Here is a 15244-nt window from a genome sequence, read left to right as displayed (position 1 = left end):
CTTTATAAAACAGAAGCTGGCAAACACAGTTTTAAAAACAACGCAATGTAACATTTTTGCATTTTGATTTGGCAAAAAAAAAAAGATTGCAGTTTGATTTTTTTAAGATTTCATAAGCAAATACGTAATAGTAGGTCGGTCATCGGTCTGACAAAAATTACTAGAACGAGTAATATTCAGCACCTTGAATTACAGCAACCAATCATGGCTTCTTCATGGGTTCCACTTAAAGCCACGTGGCATTACCACCGCCTTGTATTAATTAGACGGAGACGCTTCAACCAATCACCTTTCGATTTGCTATTGCGGTAAGTGGTCCCCATGTTTTCGCTAACACACGGTCCAGTGAATTGCCATGTCATCATCTTATGGTCCCACTCTTACAAATTAATACGAAGCTCAGCCGTTGGATATAGCATCCATCGGTCAGAGCGTATAACAGTCTAATGAATAATCTCTTCTTTCAGTGGTTCCTACATTTCTGGATAATTAACAACACTTAAACTCAGCCATAATCACCCCTAATGCCTATAAAAGCCAAGCTTTGCTTCTCACTAATATCAACTCAAGTTATCACAAATAAAAAACTTCTCTCTTTTAACTACTCAGACAAGATGGCACCTGTGATCAACACCAAGGTAAGTAACGGAGGGAAGAAGAGAGCGTACGTGACGTTCCTCGCCGGGAACGGTGACTACGTGAAAGGAGTGGTTGGTCTCGCCAAAGGACTAAGGAAAGCTAAGAGCAAGTACCCATTAGTTGTTGCTGTATTACCAGACGTGCCGGTGGATCACCGGAGACAGCTATTAGAGCAAGGATGTCTCGTGAACGAGATCCAGCCGGTTTGTCCGCCGGATAACCAAACTCAGTTTGCTATGGCTTACTACGTTCTCAACTACTCCAAGCTCCGTATTTGGAAGGTATATATACAAACAAGTTCATGATAGTTTTTCTTATAGTTTCATGATAATTTCTAGGGTTTGTAGACTAAATTTGTTTTCCTAAGTTCTACTTTGCATTTTTATATAATATGAATATTTGGATACAGTTTGTAGAGTATAGCAAGATGATATATTTAGACGGAGACATACAAGTATTTGAGAACATAGATCACTTGTTCGATCTTCCTGACGGCAACTTCTACGCTGTTAAAGACTGTTTCTGTGAGAAGACATGGAGCCATACGCCTCAGTATAAGATTGGCTACTGCCAACAGTGCCCCGACAAGGTGACGTGGCCTGAGTCCGAGCTTGGTCCTAAGCCACCGTTGTACTTCAACGCCGGCATGTTTGTCTACGAGCCAAGCCTTCCAACTTATTACAACCTTTTGGAGACTCTCAAGGTTGTCTCTCCCACACCGTTTGCTGAACAGGTAAAGCAAAATATACACATTTTTATAATTAAATAAACGTACATACTTAGGGAATAAATATTTAGGATAAACTTACTTACTTATCCTCAAAGCTATAAGTATGTTTTCGTTATATGATAAAGTTGATTTGTGTGTGTTTATAGGATTTCTTGAACATTTACTTCAAAGATATATACAAGCCGATTCCACCAGTATATAATCTTGTCTTGGCCATGCTCTGGAGGCATCCAGAGAACATAGAGCTTGACAAAGCCAAGGTTATTCATTACTGCGCTGCTGGTTCTAAGCCTTGGAGGTATAAGATCTAAATTCTAATCATGTTCTTATTCATTTTTAAAACGTAAATATTAAAAAAGGAGAAAAAATCTTAAATTGCTTCTATGTTTTTATTAGGTTCACAGGCCAAGAAGAGAATATGGAAAGAAAAGACATCAAGATGCTTGTAGAGAAGTGGTGGGACATTTACAACGACGAGTCTCTTGATTACAAGAACATTAATGTGCGTTCGAAACAAGAAGAAGAAGATGTCCACAGGAAGCAGCAAACCACCATGTCACAGTTCTTTACAGATTCGTCTGAAGCTGGTGTGTTTCACTACGCTAAAGCTCCGTCAGCCGCCTAGACCACTATGTGGGGGCTAAGCTAGGTTATTGATAATATAGTTGCTGAAAGTCGGAAACTAATTATGTTCAGTTCGGAATTTTTATTATATAATGTTGTGTTGCTGTATTTTGTACTGAATCTAGAGGAGTTTTAATCACCAACCCCTCTGTTTGTTGTATATGTTTGCTAAAGACTTTTATCTCTAAATACATGGTATTATAGTTTGGTTGTTGCTGTATTTTGTACTGAATCTAGAGGAGTTTTAATCACCAACCCCTCTGTTTGTTGTATATGTTTGCTAAGACTTTTATCTCTAAATACATGGTATTATAGTTTGGTTTTCAGTTTCAGCTTTGAGAATATTACAGATTAATATTTGTCAAAAAAGAATATTACAGATTAATATCCAGTAACTATTTTCAATTAAGTTACTATAATAATATAAATTAAATATGGATAATTTTCACAAAATTAAATAGGATCCAAGTTTCACATCATCTTCTAATTTTCTTAGTCTTTCTATACCAATGATATAAAACTATATACATATACAAATAGAGTATCTTAGTAAATGAAATAAACTCTCATTTTGACTTTGACTAATTCATTAATATGCCTATTTTCAAAGATAAAAGATCTCATTCTCAAACCACCACACTCACAACTAGAAAAACCAAAAACCAAAAAATGAAACCTAATAAAATGTATCGCATTCTATTGATATTGTCGGCGATTATACTTGTTTGCTCCCTCCATCGCAGAATCTCTTCTCGATGACAACACTCAGCTTGCAGTCAACAGAATCTGTAAACAGACAACAGACACCAAATTCTGCAGTGAAGTCTTTGCCAATAAACTGATTAGTTCTTCCCCAAGCAAGAAAGATCTCATGAACGTGACAGTGACAGAAGCTGAAAGATTCTCGGCAAACACGTATTTCTTCATAAGCACGCTCCTCAGAAACGCTGAAGACGAGAGGCCTAATCTGCAAATGTGTGCTGAAGCCTATGCTATTGTGAACACCATGTTCAGAAATGCTGTCTTTATTTAATCAAGGACTTTATGGTAAGATCCTCAATCTCAATTATAACTTTTCTGCGAGTGTTGGTATCTGTAAGACGAATTTTATTGCGCCTGGTTATGAGACTAATCCGATGATTGAGAAAAAGAGAGAGACGATGGTCTTAGTGGCCATGCAAAAGATCGTTGTTCATATGGTTTCTTCATAATCCGATTGTTGTAAGATAATAATATAACAAATATTTTCAGAAATGTTCTAATTAATAATGGGTTCATAAGCTTTTTGATTGCAAATCTGTATTGGTTTATATATGTTTATGTGAATCATGTTGGTGATGCTTAGGTTGGACTGAATTTGATATAGAATGATATATCATATATAAACTTTTGCCGTAAGTTCTTATTTATTTTATTTTGCACTTTTGTTGTAAGATTTTATTCTCTCTTAGTTTTTTTTTGTTGGTCAGCTATTTTATCATCTTTTTGTTATGGATCTTATCTGTAAATCAGCGGGTCAAGCTGTAGATTAAATATTCTACCAAGTTCTCTTGTGAGATTCATGTGGTCAGAGACCTATATATGTAGAGCCAAAGAAAGAACTCATACACATCAATCCAACGATGAAACAGAACATTTTTTTTTTGCTTTTATTTGGTTTTGACTTCTAAGAATAAAATAATTAATGGGAATGCTTGAAGATTAAAAGTAATTAAAATATAGACATCATAAGTAATATGAACACGAATTACACACAATTTAACACTCCATCATCGGCCTCAAAATGGTATACACATTAAACACTTTGAAAAGGGATATCCACTTTGTATAATGAAGAAGCATCAACGTTTTAAGACGATAATCTCGACTCAATATCTTCATTTATATCCCTTTTGACTGTTGGTTGTTGTTTCGCCATCTTTTGGATCTCTACTTCGTCTTCCTTCTCATTCATCTCTCTATCTTTGCCCCACAAAACACCATATAGCCCAATAACCACAAGTGCTGATCCCATAAACCTAATACAAATATATCATTTAAATTATCAATTTTTCGGTTTTATATAATGGTTATACATAGAGAGAGAGCATAGAAACGTACGTGCCGGTGTAGAGTTTCTCTTCAAGAAGAGTCCAGCTGAAAACGGCGACGATTACAAGCACTAAAGGGCTGAAAACAGAGACGTAGAGAGGACCTTTTATATTTATCGCCCATGACATTAAGCAGAACGCTAACGCAGACGCCACCACTCCCTGCGTTCGTTTTTATATTATTAACTACTAGCATAAAATTGTTGTCTAATCATAGCATATGTACGTATACATACGGCGTAAAGGGCGGAAATGAGGCGGAGAGGAGAGCTGAGAGACCAATCAGCTAGTTTGTGATCGGAGATTAAAGCGACAACTCCACATTGGATACTTCCCATCAAACACATTAGAAGTGTGCTCGTGTATGGTGCTGCAAATGTTTCACTCATTTTCGTCTGTAACCAAAATATTTTGTTTAAATAGCTATTATAATCTGCATGCATTATACAAAAAGTCTAGTGATTTATACCAACCAAAAAATATGCAATAACCAAATTAAAATTAGTTTGATTTTAGAGTAAATCTCTTAGCTAATTAATGTTTCTTTTAACTTTTTTAATGTTATTTGAACAAAATTGTGGGTTTAGTGCTATGTGAGACTACTTCTCTTGATTTTAGGTATCTGCTATTTTGGGTTGTGTTCAAATTAGGTTCTCCAGACAGGAACTGATAATAAGTTACCTGAATAATGAACCAACCGGCACAAGAAACGGCAGCAGCCATGATTAGAAAAGGTCCTAAGAAGAAGTTAGAACCGGCAGAATCGGAACCATGGGCCGTGATGTTTTGAGCATAGGTCCAATGGATCTTGGACTCTCCAATGCCAATGGTGTGGCCATGGTAGAAGGAGAGAAGCATTGCCCCGGCGACACATACTACTGTCCCTATCACTTTGGCTTGTCCTGATACCTTTCTAATCCCTACAGATTCCTGTCTGAAAATTTTGTTTAGTGTTAAAATATTATTATAAACAAGTTCAGGCTAATGAAAACGTTATTAACATATAGAACCTGAAGATTGCGGCAAGGAGGAAAGTGACCGCCGGTAAGAGATTAGTTAAGGCGCAAGCGATGGTCGGAGATGAATTCTGAAGTCCTATGAAGTAGAGCACTTGATTTCCTGTCACACTGCAAATAAAATGAAGTGAAACCGCTTTCTAACAACTCTTTTTGAAATTAATTGTTTATAAATTAGAATATAATTGCTAGGTAAGTGTATATATGTGTAAATAATACCCAGTGATAGAGCAGAAGAAGGCTTGGACAAGAACCCTCATTGTGATTTTCGGTATTGTCTTACTGCACAAGAAACCATGTTTGAAATTTACATTTTATCAGTCACTAATCACTAGTTAATTAATCTTTTAGCATGAAAATAAAAACAGAGTTTTTACCCACTAGGATGAACCAATATCCAGGAAAATAGGATTATAAAGAGAGAAAAACTTCAACACTGAATAAAAGATAGATTTTGTTTTTTTTTTCATCTGAGTGGAGTGAGCCAGTTAAACGTCATCGTATTAGTACGTGCCCTGGTAATCAGCTGACACCTAACTCTCCTGGAATCATGTGTTTGTTTGTCTGTTTGTGCTTTCCGTTTTAAGAAAGAAACGTGACGCATGGATTGTGTGAGACTGCGTCACATTTCTCATTTGTTTCTCTCGAAAATTGGAATCAATGATGATGTAATTACGTATAATTCGACAAACGACTATGATTGACGATAACTAGATTAATCAGAGAGACTCTAATAACGTACTAGTTTTAATAACCAAAACAAAAACAAAAACAAAAACTAAAGAAGGCTAAAGTCAACATTATTATTATTATTATTCCAATTCCAAAAGTGATTACTAGTCGGAAAATGGATTGCGCTTTACCAGTTTTTCTTCACAATTCCGTAATAGTTAGTCTTTAAGAAATCTACAGCTTACAATAATATGCGTAGTTATATATTCCTAGTCTCCGGATAGTTAAACGATGCCGTGTAGATATCTTATTCTCAGTTATATTATCTTACGTACGCATTATAGCCTTAATCCTCCGAATGGAAATTAATTACTAGTTGCCAAACATTTGAATGTTGAAAATTAATTACTGAAAATGCATTCAAAGTAACCACAATATTAATTAAGTTATCTATAATATTAAAACTGTAGTATTTTTTGGTACTATTTGAAAACATAGATAACAATTAAAACAAGAACTGTTTGGAAACTTGGATAGTAGATTAACTACTTTTTTTATTTACATATTTAGCCATTGTATTTACAATAATTAAATACTTCTTTTTTTATTTTTTTTATTTACAGATTATGCCACTGCATTTAAAATCAATTTAAATTAATTAATTATAATAGTTGTTGTTTTTTTTATGGTGAATATAAAAATACAAACTGAAATATATAGTATATAGTATATAAAACAATTTTTAAACCCTATTTAATTTAGTCAATATAAAAATTTCGAGAGTTTAATTTTTAAGAAAACAAAATATCATAAAATTAATAATAATTCTTAGAAAACTAATGCAAAAATTAAAAAATCTAGTATGTTGTTTCATTTTTAAATAAATTAACAAATAAATAACATGTTAATATATGAATAGTACAATTACATCAAATTATAAAAAATTTTAATATAATATTATGCATAAATTATTATCAAAGATCTATATTATAAAATAATATATTTTACCTTATATGTAAATTACAAAACATAAAAAAACATACATGAGATATTTATAAAACCAGCGGTTTGGTTTATGAATTTACGCTGAACATAAGTTAAATCAATCACCCGCGCGGGAGTGCAAGTCAAGTTCTAGTTTTTTTTTTCAAAACATATTGACCTTTTGTAAACCTTTTTTTTCCTACAACTTAAGTGTAAGCTATAGATCAACTTTTATTAATGAAAAACCATCTTTTGTAAAACTTTGGAAAGTAATTTTTAGTTGATGTCAAAAAATGTGGAAGAGGTAAAAATCATTCTACAACACAGTTTTTTTTTTTTTTTTGCAAAAAGGTTTTCTAATTTCTACAAAAGCCATTAGTTTTTTTTTCCTTATAGTTAGTTATATACACACACTCCCATTTTACGTTTTAGTATATCATTGATGATTCAACGTCATCGTTTGTACTTTCTCAGTTAGACGTAATACGAACTTGAAAACTCACTTTCAGATGTTAACTTCAACCAATATTTTAGCTATTGTACACAACGAAGATCTACGTAAATAATATAGAGTCATAAGCATATATGAAAAACCTTAATTATTTAGAGCTCAAAAAGATAATAGAAAAGCTAATCATATAAGCATGCATGTCCAAAAACGTTAGTTGATCAAATTTCATGCATAGATATATTAATGAGTAGGATTTTGTACCGTTCAAGGAAAAATGCAACCGGTAAAGTGGTGATAGAGGCAAAGATTTGGCGATAAGCGACAAGGATGAGAGGCTTCATGCCGGCCTCCATAGCCATCTTCGACGTAATGTTCATGCCTGCGTAGCCAATTTGCACTAACACCATCGCCAAGGACGGCAACATATCTCTCGATTTAACCATATTTCTCTTCTAATTTCTTAGGAGTATTTATATTTCTCTATATATATGTTTCTCTCTCTATCAGTAATCAAAAACAATAATTCGAGAATGAGAGATGGGTTCTTTATAACATTTATTAGTTTCCCCAAATCTATCTTTCTTTCCATAGTCGGCTTTATATTTACTAGAGTTTTTAACCGCGCTACGCGCGGATAAGATATTATATGTATTTCTCAATTCTAAAAAAATAATGTATAATATTGTATTACATTATTTAAAGAATATAAAATAAGACTATATAACATAAATAATTTTTTTTAATTTTCTTTGTGAAAATTATTATGTTGTTTGATTGTTGTACTTGATTCGCATATTTGCATAGATATATGTGATAGATGAATAACTATATTTTTATTATCAGTAAATAATATATATTTATTATATAATATAAGAAAAATAAAATTATTTACTTTTTAAACAACCTTGTCTCATGTTGGGGACTCGGTTATAGACATATTATATTCGAAGAAGACATTTTACAGTTATCAATCTTCTTAAAAGTCAAGAAACAAATCTGAATATCAAAACAATATCTCATACGATCTCTTTGTGGAATAACTACTCTAAAGTAATTGAATTTAGGCATCAAAAAGGATTGGAAATGGATGTGCATATGTGTTATCTAAGTCAGTTTTACAAAGTACTATTCATAGTTCATATATCATTTATGTCAATCCTATTTTTTTTGTCCATCCATTCTTAAACATCTTGAAATAATTGATGCTAATTAATAATAAAATTTTGGCTGGTAAAAAAAATCAAATTTGTCTAATTATCGCTAAAATATTTTATTAATATTGTCTAAGAAGCTTTCAAGTGATATCATAGTTTAATTTTTGTTAGTTTTTTTTGTCAATTTTTAGAGTTTTTTGTATTTAAGATTTTTTCCATATTAAGCTTCTATTTCTTTCACTGAATTGATATATATATATATATATATATGTCATAAAAATTACCATCAAATCATTTTTACTTATTTATTATTTTGTTTTTAATGAAAATACACCTTTAAATAATTTAATTTAAAATAAAATTATATATTAATTTGTTGTATTCTAACAATTTGATTGATTTAATTAATTTGCTTTGGTGGATAACTTAAAATTTTTTCATATGAATCGGAGAAAGCAATCTTATGTTGTTATATTATATTTATTTGTGTATATAGAATCTATATATAATGCTAGTGTAATAAAGAAAGAACATTATTTTTTGTAACTTCAAAAAGATACATTATTACAATTTGAAATTAATCAAAATTGAATAAAATGGTAATTAAATATTTGTAAATCTAATTGTTTTTTTTATCTTGTTCAGTTGGATTCTCATGAAAAGAAATCGATACGTTAAACAAATGTTTCAAAATTTGTTGTGTTATTGTTTTGTCTATAAATTACAAAATTTATTGAATTGATATATTTAATTATTGCACCCTTAAATAATATTTTATTAAGACATTAAAGAACTATGTTTTGAGTTGTTTTGTCAAAATTGTACAAAAATCTATTTTTCTTCATATTTGTCACGGAAATTTACATGTTAAATTTACTTTTACAAAATTCTTAACTTTGTCACGAAAACAAAAATCTATGCTTTTTCATATTTTTCAATATTCTCACACTTTCAAAGAATATATTAGCTTAGTCACTTACTTATTTTTTTTTACCAAACAAAGTATCGGAGTCTTGAAAGTTGAATTCATATTATTGTAATTGTACATAAGAGTTTGTGATTACATAGTTAGTGATTCTTGTATATGTGTTCAAGAAAGTTTCAATGGCTTAGTGGTAACTGTCCTATATTAATGTCATAATAACCCGGGTTCTATCCTTTCCTTCGCATTGTTTTTCATTTTTTACGAAAAAATAAATGAAATGACGTGGCAATTTCGGGCTCTTTCATTGGTTGATTTTTCTATCCTACGTGGACACCCTCTCCATGGCTTATATTTGCCTTTTAGTATAGTATTCTTAACTTTGTCACGAAAACAAAAATCTATGCTTTTCATATTTTTCAATATTCTCACACTTTCAAAGAATATATTAGCTTAGTCACTTACTTATTTTTTTTTACCAAACAAAGTATCGGAGTCTTGAAAGTTGAATTCATATTATTGTAATTGTACATAAGAGTTTGTGATTACATAGTTAGTGATTCTTGTATATGTGTTCAAGAAAGTTTCAATGGCTTAGTGGTAACTGTCCTATATTAATGTCATAATAACCCGGGTTCTATCCTTTCCTTCGCATTGTTTTTCATTTTTTACGAAAAAATAAATGAAATGACGTGGCAATTTCGGGCTCTTTCATTGGTTGATTTTTCTATCCTACGTGGACACCCTCTCCATGGCTTATATTTGCCTTTTAGTATACCTTAATTATTTAGAGCTCAAAAAGATAATAGAAAAGCTAATCATATAAGCATGCATGTCCAAAAACGTTAGTTGATCAAATTTCATGCATAGATATATTAATGAGTAGGATTTTGTACCGTTCAAGGAAAAATGCAACCGGTAAAGTGGTGATAGAGGCAAAGATTTGGCGATAAGCGACAAGGATGAGAGGCTTCATGCCGGCCTCCATAGCCATCTTCGACGTAATGTTCATGCCTGCGTAGCCAATTTGCACTAACACCATCGCCAAGGACGGCAACATATCTCTCGATTTAACCATATTTCTCTTCTAATTTCTTAGGAGTATTTATATTTCTCTATATATATGTTTCTCTCTCTATCAGTAATCAAAAACAATAATTCGAGAATGAGAGATGGGTTCTTTATAACATTTATTAGTTTCCCCAAATCTATCTTTCTTTCCATAGTCGGCTTTATATTTACTAGAGTTTTTAACCGCGCTACGCGCGGATAAGATATTATATGTATTTCTCAATTCTAAAAAAATAATGTATAATATTGTATTACATTATTTAAAGAATATAAAATAAGACTATATAACATAAATAATTTTTTTTAATTTTCTTTGTGAAAATTATTATGTTGTTTGATTGTTGTACTTGATTCGCATATTTGCATAGATATATGTGATAGATGAATAACTATATTTTTATTATCAGTAAATAATATATATTTATTATATAATATAAGAAAAATAAAATTATTTACTTTTTAAACAACCTTGTCTCATGTTGGGGACTCGGTTATAGACATATTATATTCGAAGAAGACATTTTACAGTTATCAATCTTCTTAAAAGTCAAGAAACAAATCTGAATATCAAAACAATATCTCATACGATCTCTTTGTGGAATAACTACTCTAAAGTAATTGAATTTAGGCATCAAAAAGGATTGGAAATGGATGTGCATATGTGTTATCTAAGTCAGTTTTACAAAGTACTATTCATAGTTCATATATCATTTATGTCAATCCTATTTTTTTTGTCCATCCATTCTTAAACATCTTGAAATAATTGATGCTAATTAATAATAAAATTTTGGCTGGTAAAAAAAATCAAATTTGTCTAATTATCGCTAAAATATTTTATTAATATTGTCTAAGAAGCTTTCAAGTGATATCATAGTTTAATTTTTGTTAGTTTTTTTTGTCAATTTTTAGAGTTTTTTGTATTTAAGATTTTTTCCATATTAAGCTTCTATTTCTTTCACTGAATTGATATATATATATATATATATATATGTCATAAAAATTACCATCAAATCATTTTTACTTATTTATTATTTTGTTTTTAATGAAAATACACCTTTAAATAATTTAATTTAAAATAAAATTATATATTAATTTGTTGTATTCTAACAATTTGATTGATTTAATTAATTTGCTTTGGTGGATAACTTAAAATTTTTTCATATGAATCGGAGAAAGCAATCTTATGTTGTTATATTATATTTATTTGTGTATATAGAATCTATATATAATGCTAGTGTAATAAAGAAAGAACATTATTTTTTGTAACTTCAAAAAGATACATTATTACAATTTGAAATTAATCAAAATTGAATAAAATGGTAATTAAATATTTGTAAATCTAATTGTTTTTTTTATCTTGTTCAGTTGGATTCTCATGAAAAGAAATCGATACGTTAAACAAATGTTTCAAAATTTGTTGTGTTATTGTTTTGTCTATAAATTACAAAATTTATTGAATTGATATATTTAATTATTGCACCCTTAAATAATATTTTATTAAGACATTAAAGAACTATGTTTTGAGTTGTTTTGTCAAAATTGTACAAAAATCTATTTTTCTTCATATTTGTCACGGAAATTTACATGTTAAATTTACTTTTACAAAATTCTTAACTTTGTCACGAAAACAAAAATCTATGCTTTTTCATATTTTTCAATATTCTCACACTTTCAAAGAATATATTAGCTTAGTCACTTACTTATTTTTTTTTACCAAACAAAGTATCGGAGTCTTGAAAGTTGAATTCATATTATTGTAATTGTACATAAGAGTTTGTGATTACATAGTTAGTGATTCTTGTATATGTGTTCAAGAAAGTTTCAATGGCTTAGTGGTAACTGTCCTATATTAATGTCATAATAACCCGGGTTCTATCCTTTCCTTCGCATTGTTTTTCATTTTTTACGAAAAAATAAATGAAATGACGTGGCAATTTCGGGCTCTTTCATTGGTTGATTTTTCTATCCTACGTGGACACCCTCTCCATGGCTTATATTTGCCTTTTAGTATAGTATTCTTAACTTTGTCACGAAAACAAAAATCTATGCTTTTCATATTTTTCAATATTCTCACACTTTCAAAGAATATATTAGCTTAGTCACTTACTTATTTTTTTTTACCAAACAAAGTATCGGAGTCTTGAAAGTTGAATTCATATTATTGTAATTGTACATAAGAGTTTGTGATTACATAGTTAGTGATTCTTGTATATGTGTTCAAGAAAGTTTCAATGGCTTAGTGGTAACTGTCCTATATTAATGTCATAATAACCCGGGTTCTATCCTTTCCTTCGCATTGTTTTTCATTTTTTACGAAAAAATAAATGAAATGACGTGGCAATTTCGGGCTCTTTCATTGGTTGATTTTTCTATCCTACGTGGACACCCTCTCCATGGCTTATATTTGCCTTTTAGTATAGTATATTCTTAACTTTGTCACGAAAACAAAAATCTATGCTTTTTCATATTTTTCAATATTCTCACACTTTCAAAGAATATATTAGCTTAGTCACTTACTTATTTTTTTTTACCAAACAAAGTATCGGAGTCTTGAAAGTTGAATTCATATTATTGTAATTGTACATAAGAGTTTGTGATTACATAGTTAGTGATTCTTGTATATGTGTTCAAGAAAGTTTCAATGGCTTAGTGGTAACTGTCCTATATTAATGTCATAATAACACGGGTTCTATCCTTTCCTTCGCATTGTTTTTCATTTTTTACAAAAAAATAAATGAAATGACGTGGCAATTTCGGGCTCTTTCATTGGTTGATTTTTCTATCCTACGTGGACACCCTCTCCATGGCTTATATTTACCTTTTAGTATAGTATATATGTAATTGTACATAAGAGTTTGTGATTACATAGTTAGTGATTTTTGTATATGTGTTCAAGAAAGTTTCAATGGCTTAGTGGTAACTGTCCAATATTAATGTCATAATAACCCGGGTTCGATCCTTTCCTTCGCATTGTTTTTCATTTTTTACGAAAAAATAAATGAAATGACGTGGCAATTTCGGGCTCTTTCATTGGTTGATTTTTCTATCCTACGTGGACACCCTCTCCATGGCTTATATTTGCCTTTTAGTATAGTATAGATAGCCGAAAATACATACACATATATATATATAGAGAGAGAGAGAGGGAGATTAAATTTTAAACAGAAAGGTGAGAAACGGTTCGAGAATGAAGTTTGCTTGTAACACTTGTGCACTCTTTAGAGCATACGAACAAGAAAACAATAGGTGATATGTATGTATCATATGATATATTTATGGCAATTATATTCCATATTGGCGTTTTCCAAAAAAAAAATAACTTATTATAATTTTATCTTTCTGAACTCTTTTTTGGTTTCCGTTTATTCATGGGACGTTAGGTGGAGAGCTTGTGAATGAATGGATGTAGCACGCATGCATGAATGTCGTTTTGAAGCTTCAAGCAATCATTTTGCTTTTGCGAAAACTCGTTTCTCTTGTACTGAATCAAGGCTTTGGTTTATCAATTAATTTGTTAACTATCTCAATTTAAGTATGTTGAATTGATATTTCATTATATCACGCCTCACATCTTACCAACAAAAAAAAGTATGCATTATAAAGTCTAATATAGATTCTTATCCCGGAAGTTCGAAAATAGGCACGGGTTGTTAAAACATTGGCATACGTCGCGTGTGTGCATATACGTATGTTTCTCAAATTCTATATAAATGATAATATTACAAATGAAGAGTATCATTTTATTTCTGGTATCAAATTGAGTTAAATCTAGTACATCAATCAATGTTATCAGTGTCATATTTTGTGCGCATTCCTTATTTTTAATGTAGAAAACTATATAATCTCAGCTACGTTCTACACATGGACATACTTAATGTTGAAATAGCTCTATAAATAATTGCACCTTATATCACTCAACATTAGTATCTAGTTTTTGTCAAAGAAACATTAGAATATAGTTGGAGCAAATAATTTGAAACCATAAATATCAAAAATGATTGAATTTTTAAGTCAAAATAGAAATTCTATTTTTTTAGGAAACGAAGTAAAATTCATAATATAAAATTCAGAACTTTTGCGAAATTAATCATAAAGATGAAGCAATCAGCCGACGGAGAGAGAAGAGAGATGGACAAGGCCGTAACCGTTTTCAAGCGAATCTGTTAGGACAAAAGTATACATATAACATTTCACATGTTGACAAATACTTGTATTACACGATGCCATGCTTGTCTCGGAAGCGATGTTAAGGTCTCTTAGCCTATACTGGTCTCGCTAGAATGCGAGCTCTAGGAGAGGTAACCAACCTATTATATGTAATACATTAGTAGCAATGTTAATAGGATTTACAACCTAAATCTAGGAAAAATGGTGAACTCATACTTTTTCACCTGTCGGTTTAGCTCAAATACTGATCTTCATATGGATTGATGATTAACTGCATCCTGTTGTTGACTTATGCATAAATAGCTAAACCTTTATCTCTTCTTCAGTTAAAAAGCAGAACATGAACTCGGAGCTGGACAGTGAGAAGAATGTATGTGTGTGTGTGATGTTCTAAAGTACACTAACCTCTCTTGGTATGGGATGTTCTTCAGAATAAAGGACACGCACAACTTGGCTCATTTTTTGCCTCTTTTCAGAATCAAGATCAATGCATCTAAGTGCTGTAAGAAGAACACGTTTCAAGGTGCTGGTTGCTGGCTCAATAACTTCTTCCAGAATCTTAGATCCTACCATCATCTTCAACCACTCAACCAGATTCACCTGAAAAAAGAATGAATATGTCTTAAATCTCATCAAAACTATCAGATACATTCATCTCCCACAATAGTCTATCTTATTACGCCTTTGGATGTGCAGATGAGAACTTTGATTCGTGCCTCCCAAG

The 15244-nt window shown here is 30.9% G+C and overlaps 2 protein-coding genes and 1 pseudogene across 3 annotated transcripts; 2 read left to right on the top strand and 1 right to left on the bottom strand.

The window, feature by feature from the left end:
* The first annotated feature begins 480 nt into the window (after window positions 1-480).
* LOC106419861 (galactinol synthase 3) lies at window positions 481-2207 on the top strand. Its single transcript, XM_013860703.3, has 4 exons — window positions 481-920; window positions 1049-1372; window positions 1516-1667; window positions 1766-2207. Exons 1-4 carry the CDS (start codon window positions 525-527, stop codon window positions 1992-1994), a joined length of 1101 nt encoding a protein of 366 aa, XP_013716157.1. The 5' UTR covers window positions 481-524; the 3' UTR covers window positions 1995-2207.
* Window positions 2208-2408: 201 nt separating this feature from the next.
* On the top strand, window positions 2409-3495 carry LOC106420113 (annotated as a pseudogene).
* Window positions 3496-3692: 197 nt separating this feature from the next.
* LOC106420040 (WAT1-related protein At1g09380) lies at window positions 3693-10501 on the bottom strand. 2 transcript variants are annotated; one of them, XM_048741873.1, is made up of 7 exons: window positions 10179-10501; window positions 5319-5381; window positions 5094-5210; window positions 4765-5017; window positions 4320-4478; window positions 4094-4245; window positions 3693-4011 (listed from the first exon to the last, which is right to left on the bottom strand). In XM_048741873.1, the coding sequence occupies exons 1-7, from the start codon at window positions 10358-10360 to the stop codon at window positions 3843-3845; spliced, it is 1095 nt and encodes a 364-aa protein (XP_048597830.1). In that variant the 5' UTR covers window positions 10361-10501; the 3' UTR covers window positions 3693-3842. The 2 variants fall into 2 exon arrangements, with proteins under 2 accessions (XP_048597830.1, XP_013716329.2); XM_013860875.3 differs by lacking the exon at window positions 10179-10501 and adding an exon at window positions 7468-7790.
* Between the last annotated feature and the right edge of the window lie 4743 nt (window positions 10502-15244).

This window comes from Brassica napus, chromosome A9 (genome assembly GCF_020379485.1).
Source record: "Brassica napus cultivar Da-Ae chromosome A9, Da-Ae, whole genome shotgun sequence".
Classification (NCBI taxonomy): domain Eukaryota; kingdom Viridiplantae; phylum Streptophyta; class Magnoliopsida; order Brassicales; family Brassicaceae; genus Brassica; species Brassica napus.
This window is presented reverse-complemented; position numbering and strand designations above follow the sequence as displayed.

What these genes read in the sequence shown, in the direction of transcription:
- LOC106419861 (XM_013860703.3), top strand. Translation starts at nt 525, where the DNA reads ATGCCTATAAAAGCCAAGCTTTGCTTCTCACTAATATCAACTCAAGTT. An exon ending in CCACACCGTTTGCTGAACAG is followed by an intron (nt 1,373 to 1,515) that starts GTAAAGCAAAAT and finishes GTGTGTTTATAG; the next exon opens with GATTTCTTGAACATTTACTT. An exon ending in GCTGGTTCTAAGCCTTGGAG is followed by an intron (nt 1,668 to 1,765) that starts GTATAAGATCTA and finishes TGTTTTTATTAG; the next exon opens with GTTCACAGGCCAAGAAGAGA.
- LOC106420040 (XM_048741873.1), bottom strand. Translation starts at nt 10,360, where the DNA reads ATGGTTAAATCGAGAGATATGTTGCCGTCCTTGGCGATGGTGTTAGTG. An exon ending in CTCCTTGCCGCAATCTTCAG is followed by an intron (nt 5,018 to 5,093) that starts GTTCTATATGTT and finishes CAAAATTTTCAG; the next exon opens with ACAGGAATCTGTAGGGATTA. An exon ending in TCATTTCCGCCCTTTACGCC is followed by an intron (nt 4,246 to 4,319) that starts GTATGTATACGT and finishes AAACGAACGCAG; the next exon opens with GGAGTGGTGGCGTCTGCGTT.